This window comes from Tachysurus fulvidraco, chromosome 20, assembly GCF_022655615.1.
Source record: "Tachysurus fulvidraco isolate hzauxx_2018 chromosome 20, HZAU_PFXX_2.0, whole genome shotgun sequence".
NCBI classification, from domain to species: domain Eukaryota; kingdom Metazoa; phylum Chordata; class Actinopteri; order Siluriformes; family Bagridae; genus Tachysurus; species Tachysurus fulvidraco.
This window is the reverse complement of record NC_062537.1, coordinates 4339949-4349217: the sequence shown is the minus strand read 5'-3', so window position 1 is coordinate 4349217 and position 9269 is coordinate 4339949. Positions and strand designations below refer to the sequence as shown.

At 38.2% G+C, this 9269-nt stretch overlaps 1 protein-coding gene across 1 annotated transcript; it reads left to right on the top strand.

The window, feature by feature from the left end:
- Window positions 1–138: 138 nt before the first annotated feature.
- On the top strand, window positions 139–3731 carry LOC113638290 (glycolipid transfer protein-like). The gene is made up of 5 exons (XM_027139322.2): window positions 139–363; window positions 1666–1724; window positions 1814–1947; window positions 2243–2393; window positions 3002–3731. Exons 1-5 carry the CDS (start codon window positions 261–263, stop codon window positions 3182–3184), a joined length of 630 nt encoding a protein of 209 aa, XP_026995123.1. The 5' UTR covers window positions 139–260; the 3' UTR covers window positions 3185–3731.
- Window positions 3732–9269: the final 5538 nt, after the last annotated feature.

The following is a 9269-nucleotide window of genomic DNA, read 5'->3' as shown; positions in this document are numbered from 1 at the left end:
TTACTAATATAACACTAATCCACCAATAGTCACTCTTCGCCAGTTTTGCATAAACGCCGCCTATAGGTCAGTTTAGATGCGCTGTCAAAGTATTCTCTTCGATTGGCTAATTCATCCCCACCTGTTGAATATTTTGTTCTGGCCCCGCCCACTACTTCCCTGTTGCTGCATGAAGTGGCACTTCGGCTTGTTCCGGGTTAATTGTGCTCTCTTTTTTTCCACCTCTCGATTTGTTTTTGTTGCTTTCTTTGTATTTCACAATGTCTCTCTTATTAGAGAATCAGTTCCCCGAGCTGCCTAATCTTAATGAAATCGGTACAAAGTCGTTTTTGGAGTCGGTGTCCCATCTTCCGCCTTTCTTCGGTGAGTAACTCGTCCATATGGACCAGTGAGTGGCCTTTTAGGGAGCTGATAAGTTATTGGAACAAGACCCAACTCCTCAATATTCTATATGTTGGCTTACTGATGGTAATACATGAACATGGAGGTTTTTGATGAATAATATCCTGATAAAAGAGCTAATAAAGTGTGTATGTGTACCTTTTGTTGTAGTTTAAGTACAACTTAAACTTAACTTTAGGGCTATTTGAATAGGTCCGTGCGTTGATACGGGCTCCCCTATGAAGTCTGGAATGGTACAGTCCTAAAATTAGACCTAATTATTTATTTATTCATGCTCGTGCTGCCCTGAAAGGCTACTCCAGCTCCCAGTCTGATGAACTCATTAAAAACTAATTAGCATTGATGATTGTAAATGGCAGTGTATCAGGGGGTGGGGGCGTGGCCAAGTAGCGTGAGTCTGCTCCTGATTGGCCAGTCCAACTCTGACTTTATGGTAAAAATTAATTAATTGATTAATAATAAAAATGAATACAATTTATTTAAAAAAAGAAAACAGTATTTTGATTTGTTGATGCATCAGATTTATTAGATGTTTTTACAAATATTTACAAAAATGCCTAAGAAAGAGAAAAATCCATAACAAGGCATAAAAATAGGCTTAAACAAACCTGAAACCTGTTAATCCGTGTTATAAAATCATGAATGTCCATTCATGTGTCACAACATCTAGATCATATTGTCATATTGGCCAAAACTCAGATATTTTACAAATCATAACATGGTACTGTGTGTTCGTGTTCGGTCTCTGATTTTAGACACACCAACGCTGTTTATTTATGATTGTCATATTGTAGTTTTGTTTACCACCCTTATTGTATTTAAGCGTACTATTTGCGGACATACCCGACCGTCGGCCTTCAGCAAGCTGTTGTCACAAATTTGTATTTGTGTGTTGTGGCTCTTCACTGGAGTTCCAACATGGCAACGTGACTGTGCATAAACCACAGGTCTCCATAAAGACATGGTTGGGAAGGTTGGAGTGGAAGAACAACCCCACTGAACACCTTTGTGTTGCCTGACCTCACTAATTACCCTCAACCTACCCCCAGACACACACACACACACACTCCAAAAGCTAGTGGAAAACCTTCCCAGATAAGTGGTGGTTATTCTAATAGCAAAGGATGATGCAGTCTGTAATGGGATATTTAAGCTACCCAGATGTGTAATTGTCAGGTGTGCACAAACTTGTCACTTAAACTGAACATGCGAAATGTTAAAGTTTCAATTTTCTATCTATCTGATTTTTTTTTCCCTAAACAGATTGTCTCGGCTCAAAGGTTTTTGCTCCCATCAAAGCCGACATAAACGGAAACATCACAGTAAGTGTGACCCTTGTCAGCTCACTGCTTTTTATTTTTGGTCTCGCGTCTTCAGATTGACACGAGCGCTCTTTGCTCTCGCTTTCTAGAAAATCCGAGCCGTATATGACACCGATCCAGTGAAGTACGAGACGCTTCAGAAGATCCTGGAAGTTGAGAGAGGCACGTACGGGTCCGAGTGGCCGAAAGCAGGGGCCACGTTAGCACTGATGTGGTTAAAAAGGTGAGAAGGAATTTTTCCTTTGTGCACCAGTACTGTTTTTAAGTCATCACGCCAGACAAGCACATCAATGAGCGGTCAGATGGGTGAGTGGATGCTTGCAGCACGTGGAGGAGTAAATGAGTAAAGGCAGGGAGAGGCACAAAACATTTCAGGACATGTTATCATACGCAACCGTATTAACAAAACGTCTCTCTTTCGTAATTTCCTCCTGCCTTCATGTCAGTAGTGTTTAGTACGTCATAATAAGACTTTTTCAGAAACTCAGCCCTTGCTATTTGCTAACTGTTTTCCTCAGAGGCCTGCGCTTTATTCAGATCCTGCTGCAAAGTTTGGCAGATGGCGAGCAAGATCAGAACAATCCCAACCTCATCCGCGTCAATATCACTAAAGCCTACGAACAGGCGCTGAAGAAATACCACGGCTGGATCGTGCAGAAGATTTTTAAGGTAAGTGATGGGAATACTTGGAGAGATGGAGATGGAATATAAATGACTTTATTAAGGAAGGCAATATGTGTATCCACAGCAGGTTGTGTGGTATCAAATTTTTATACATCTGAGCCTTGATATAACATCCCCAATACCCCAAAGCTGAGAGGTATTGCTTGTGAAACTGAAGAAAAAATAAATAAACAGGCAATTTCTTATAATGCTAGAAAAACATCCACCAGTGTATTTTATTAGGATTCTGGACACTTGCTCATTTGCATCCAATCATCCAATATTTAATCAGCCAATCATGTAGCAGCAGCACAACGCTTCAAGAACTTCAGTTAACGTTCACGTCAAACAGCAGAATGGGGAGGTGACTGTGATTATGGTGTGATTGGTGGTACCAGATTATTCCAGATCAGCATGGTGCGAAAAACAAAAAAAAGTAGTCACTCTTTACAGTCGCGGTGAACTGGCTGTATCGACTACAGTAGCAGATCATTGTAACAGCTTCTACTCCTAGCCACTAGGGACAGGAAACTGAGGCAACGCTAGACACAGGCTCCTTGAATCTGGACAGAAAATGGTGACTTTTTGTGGTTTTCCTTCTCTCCGTGCTTTAGGCTGCACTTCTGGCTGCACCATACAGGTCGGACTTCCTGAAGGCTCTGTCTAAAGGTCAGGTGGTGGCTGAGGAAGACTGCCTGGCCAACATCAGGCAGTTCTTGGTGAACTTTACCACCACCGTAGATGCCATTTACGAGCTGTACACAGTGACGAATGCTGAGCTGGACTACACAGTTTAAAGGGTTGCGCTTCACTGCTTTTCTCAGGTCAGACAGCATTCCACTGGAAACGATCAGTACTCCAAATCAGTGCTTCTCATTTGATTTGGATTTTTTTGTTTTGCTATAAGAGAAATTTCTACCTTAGCACGGATTATGCAGGAAAAACAAACAAACCAAAGTGCATTCACATACAGGATTTCTGACCGAAGACTTCCTGTGATGTTTAAAGACTGCTGTATAAAAAAATATCCTGCAAATCTAGGCAAAATCCCAAATGACAGAAGCGTCACTGCGTTTACTCCGACCTGAAAAAAAGCCAATCGAGAAATGATTATAACTGATTATGACTGATTACATACATCACACATGACAGATACACCGAATACATGATACAAAAGAGTATTCTTAAATACTACTGGTGAGGAACTAATTTTATAGCACATTTCATACAAATGTGACCTTTTAAGAAAGGGAGGAATAAATAAGAACGAATGAATAGGACTGAACCAAACAATAATTTGTTATTGATTTATATTTTAATTAAACATTAAGGAGTTACAAATTTCTCAGTGTTCCAGTGCTTTTGTAACTTTAACACATCATGCATTTCATATTCTCACATTCAGTTTGACATTCTGTTGTAATGGAGGTATGAAGTTGTTATTAGCTTTAAGACAAGTTAAATTTGTAAGATCTGTTCTCTGTAACGTTGGGCATTGTCGTAAGTGTGTTGCTGTAATTTAAGTGAAAGAAATACAGCTAGGTCTTATTTGTTCGTGATGGGATGTTTATTAGTTTCTCCTTCTTTGCACTCTAAATATTTCACTTTTGTCTTCGTTTTTTTTTTTTTTTTTTAAACGAATCATATGCATTGAGAAGTGGCTCAGAACAAATCAGTAATTTACCTTGTCTATGATAATATTTATTGAAATGCAAAGAAGACTAACAGTGATTAATTTTTCTATATAAAGCAATTTGTAGTTTAGCTACATCATTGATGTTACTGTTCATGCAAAGACTGACTCGTTAACTGATACCATATATTCAGAGTCCTACACACAGACGGGTTTTACAGCACAAAACCGATGACCAGGTTGCGGACTGTCTGATTATCGTGCTTGTCTGCATTTTGATGACATACTTGCGTATATTTACACTCTCAGGGTGTACAGTTTATTATTGTACATACTGTTCTGTATATTATTGAACAAAGGAAGCAATTTTAGAAATCACTGTGTGGAGGTCAGTTAATGTAGATTTAAGTTTGGTTCTGAAAATTATCATTTATTACTGTTACATCTGTGAGGTCAGCAAGATGTTGAATCTGTGTAAGGAAATGCAGAAAGAAAGGGTTTACGGCTTTCCTGCGTTATGAAACCTCACTCTGACGTTTGTGTGTAATGCAGTGTGTGTGTGTGTGTGTGTGTGTGTGTGTGTGTGTGTGTGTGTGTGTGTGTTTTTGACTGAGATATAATGAATTATTCTCATACCAATTATATTGGTACACTGACATACATATATTTGTAATTTATTGGTACACTGATGTGTGTATTAAAACTTGTTGTTATTAAAACCTGAAATAAAGAGTGCCTTTCTTGTACCATTAAAGATTTTTTTTATTTGTAGCTCATATCCCCTGAGCAGCAGCAGTCTTGTATTGTCAGGATTTTATTATTCAACACTGATTGATTTTCAGCTTACCTAAGATGTATTTTGCTGTTGTGCCACCAGGGGGCAGCATGAAGCTGTATATTATCTTAAATGAAACGTATTAACATCAAGTGGTGTGTTTACTTAAAATTATAAATGTACAAAAAGAAAATTACTGTTTATTTCAACTTTTATGACCTGACTGTTTACTAGGCACAAAAAAATACACGGTTAAAAATAACCAAACATTTTTCGCTAGTCATCCATGCAATGTTCAGTAGCGCAAAATTCGTCTCTGATTGGTTACTCCGTGGTCCGCGACAACCAATCAGCGGCAAGTAGCTTAATTTGAATAAATAAGAAAGCATACCGCTTTAATTGATGCAAAGTGTAAGGAAGTTAAAATACCTAAGTGGGAAAGCAATAAGTTAAAAAACTGTCATTACGAATCAGACAAAAAATGTTTTCGTATTGTTTTGTAAAATTCCTTACGTCAGCAGACACCTGTTATACCATACAGCGACTCACCATAGGAGTCGATTCTTTCGGCTCCTTTATTATTTTATCTATAAAGCTGGCTAAAATCGCTAAACTAATCACTCTACATTAAACTTTCCAATATTTGGTGAAAATCTGAAAGCTTCAATTATGTCTTTAATACATTCGAATAGACTTCCAACGCTCACTTAAAAGAACCGATTCAATGAATCGGCTCGTTCGGCACATCATTAAGAATGAACTACGAAACCGTGAGTGGTTATAAAGCTGGCCAAAATCGCTAAACTACTTACTGTACATTAAAAGTCCCAATATTAAGTTAAAATCTGAAAGCTTTAATTATAAGTCTTTAATATATTTGACTCCAAACGCTCACCTTAAAGAACCGATTCATTGAATCGACTCGTTCGGCACATCATTAAGAATGAACTACGAAACCGTGAGTGTTTGAATTAACAATTGTTATCGAAAAGGTGATATAACCTGGGCTCGTACAAAAATGTGTTTAAATTAAAATAAATCTCTGTGGTAGTGTGCCCTGGAATTAGCATGTTGGCTAACAGGATAATTAGCAGTGTGTATAAGATAAAACACACTTTTATTGAACTAAACAGTAATTTCATTTTAAGTTTGTAAAAACAACAACTTAAAGATGCTTTTCTAAGTGTTAAAGTGACTGATATTTGCATTTTATTTCTTTAGCCTTAAGCAGTGTTGATTAGAAGTGAGCTTGTTTCCCACATTGCTAGCAAAGGTGCTAATGATGTTTCAGCCACTGAGGCAGCACCTTGTCACAGTTATGATCACTGAAAAAATAGCTCAAAGTTTTGTCCCAGTGCAAATTTGCCATGTTTTCCAAATGGCTGACCTTTTTTTTTTCTTTCAAAGAGCAGAACCTCCATGTGAATTGTAGACATGTAGGCCACAGTGTTAATCTATAGAGAGCTGCATTAGCAAACAGCAGCTTGGTCTTGTTATTGAGCTGCTTCTGAGCAGGTCATGGCCTCCGGTATTCACACTAAAATGAAGCCTGTTTAGTAGTTAATGATTTCCGCTTTCTCCTCAGCAACACTGAGGCTGTGGTGTGTGTGTGTGTGTGTGTGTGTGTGTGTGTGTGTGTGTGTGTGTTCTGCTGCCCGAGGACAATGTGGAGCTTGTGGCTCCTCTCAGTGGAGACCAAATTCCCTTTCTGCATTAGCAGGACCGGTAATCCCACAGTTTTAAGAAGCACAGCTGCCGCCGAGGGGAAACAAGGCCATAAAGTAGCTCGCCGTATAAAGATGGAGAACTCTTAGTCTTTCACTTAACAACGAAGAGCATTTAGCAGTTTTTCATCTGCTATTTACCACATGAAATGTTAAGTTTGATGTGTGCTAAAGCCAGCATTCTGTATTATTCTGTATAAAAATTTGCTTCATCCTGTACTGGGCTATTATCCTAACAGGAAGGCATAGAGGAAGGTTGTTTTTTTGTTTTTGTTTTTATACGTTGCAATTATTTAACCAAATTCAGTCAATATCTTTTAAATATTTCACTGGATTTTAACTTTCAGAATGTTTGCATTCTGTTCTAGACTAATGATTAAGTCTATTAAGTGCAGTGTTGAAACCAGGTCAATCTCTAAGTACCTTAATAATAATAATAAAAAATAAAATAAAACAACAAATTACCATCACCTATATGTTCAGAAACTTAAATCCCAAATAAGTTATGCTTTAGTGCTTAGATAATCCTTGAATAAACAGCCAATCAGTATTTATTGTGGGAAATCCTGTCTGACGTTATTCGCTCGTTTATTTTTGACTTCAGCATTCTGGTTTCCATCAACTCGTAAAATTACAAAAGTAGGAGATTTTATGTACAGCCCTTGCTTGAATGCAGCACGAAACAATCAGCACCACGTTTATGCATGTTCGATTTCGATTTCCTTGTTTACTACAACAGGAGCTTCTGGAATTGCAATAAATGGTTCTGTGCCAGAAACATGAGGGGGGGAAAAAAACCCCGAAAGCAATTTGCATATCTAGGAGAGAAAAAAAAACATCAAGATAAGTGGGCCGCTGCATTGTGCCATGCCTTCTAGTCCGTCGTAAGCGCACAATACGCTTTATTAAAAGTAATATATTCTGAGACATTTAACCTGAGAGGACTGCACATTTTTCATACCCAAATGCAACACTGCAGGGGAAGAAAAAGAGGGACCTTTATAGAGTCCTATTTCCATATATATGACTTTCTCAAGAGGGGTGCTGGATAAAACCCTGTGCGTCTCCAGCACTCAATAGACTAAAGATAAAATATAAATAAATAAATAAACATAGATAAGATGCTTGTATTTTTAATAATGAACTCTACGAAGTATGTATGCATGTACACATGCTAAAGTTTGGATGAACCTGCTGATAGAAGATGTTTCTGCATGCATTTTTATTATTACTTTTTTTTTTTCAGTAATCACCAAAAAGTATTAACACATTGAAATAACACACAGAATAATGCAGCATGTAGGAAGAAGTGAAGGAATTTATTTATTTTTTTTAAGACTTGAAATTCTTAACCGTTTTCCCGACGAAGCTTTTCAACCCGTGCTTTCATGAGGCGACTTCACCCACGAGGATTTTCTTCAAGTTCGTAATTGAATTTTCAGTTGCAGTTACTTATTAAAAACATAGTCAGGAATAAAAGTGTACATACGCATTGTTTTCACTATTTACACCGCCTTAGAAACAAATTTTAACCACAAGCTATTGTGATTGTTAGGGTATGTTTAAAAAATTTTTCTGCATATTTTGTAGTTAGGAACATTTTGTATTAAATATTATTCCACACATATTATGGCAAATTAGACTTGGTGACTAGTCGTGGTTTCTAGAGATCCAAGAAAATCAATAATACAAAAATGTCAGTTTGGTGGCACCGTATTATGGAATCTGTTCCTGAGTTGATTGTCAAGTACAATAATTTATGTTTCATCTTATAAACTCTTATCATGAAACCCCTAAGCATATAGACCAATACCTTTCCCCCCCTTTGTTTCTTTAATCAGTTTATCGCTTATATATAGGTTTTATTTCTTACAGATTTAAAGCCTGTGTTATTCACCTTACCTTGCTCTTGGTTTGAGGAACGTCCTGTTTGCATCTTGCTCCAACTCCTTTCTTATGTCACACATGTGCTTTTGATCACATGGTACTTGTACTAAAGCTTAGCAATAGCAATGTTAAAGCGCTATCTGTCTCTCCAGGAGTCTCTAACCTTGTTAGTATTTAACATGTTAAGTAGTTGCAAGTCCTCAAAGAAAGTACTTGTTTATTTAAAAAAAAAAAAACACACACACATTTTGAAAAGCCAGACACATGAAAGATAACCCAAGGCTCGGGTCCAGTATGCAGATACATTCATATCAGACTCCTGCAGAAAAGTAGCTCTAAGGGATAAGCACATAAAGTTCAGGAGTGTGCCAGTAATTATACCTGGTAATGAGATCTGCATGGTTTGTGTGCGACTCAAATGCCATGCAGCCCTGCCATTGTTCAGCCTTTCACTCCGTTTCTGGAACTAATGGCAGCCTCCTGGCCTGGTTTCCGTCAGCACCTTGCTCCACTCTAACTCATTCACTCACTCACTCAGTCACACACACACACACACACACACACACACTCTCTCTCTGTTCTCAATGCCCTTGAAGAGCTGATAAAAGAGGTGGAGGAGATGTGTGCGAGCTCAGGTCACACTGAAAGCTGATTAGCCCCTGTCCCCAGGGTGGATAAAGCCAGAGCAACGTCAATGCCCTGCCCTCAGAGGGTATCGCTGCTCTGCTGCTTCTCTGCCAAAAGGCCCCAACTGCAACTCGAATGACAGACCTGGAAGCCAAACTGCACAACCACAACCACTGCTTTCCAGAACCGTGTTCTAGAACAAATATTTGAAAGCAGCTTTGTAATTTTGTTTACAC

Bases quoted from the DNA above. Each gene is read 5' to 3' on its own strand.
- LOC113638290 (XM_027139322.2), top strand. From the start codon at position 261: ATGTCTCTCTTATTAGAGAATCAGTTCCCCGAGCTGCCTAATCTTAAT. The intron at 364-1,665 runs GTGAGTAACTCG...TTCCCTAAACAG, and splicing joins CCATCTTCCGCCTTTCTTCG to ATTGTCTCGGCTCAAAGGTT. The intron at 2,394-3,001 runs GTAAGTGATGGG...TCCGTGCTTTAG, and splicing joins TCGTGCAGAAGATTTTTAAG to GCTGCACTTCTGGCTGCACC.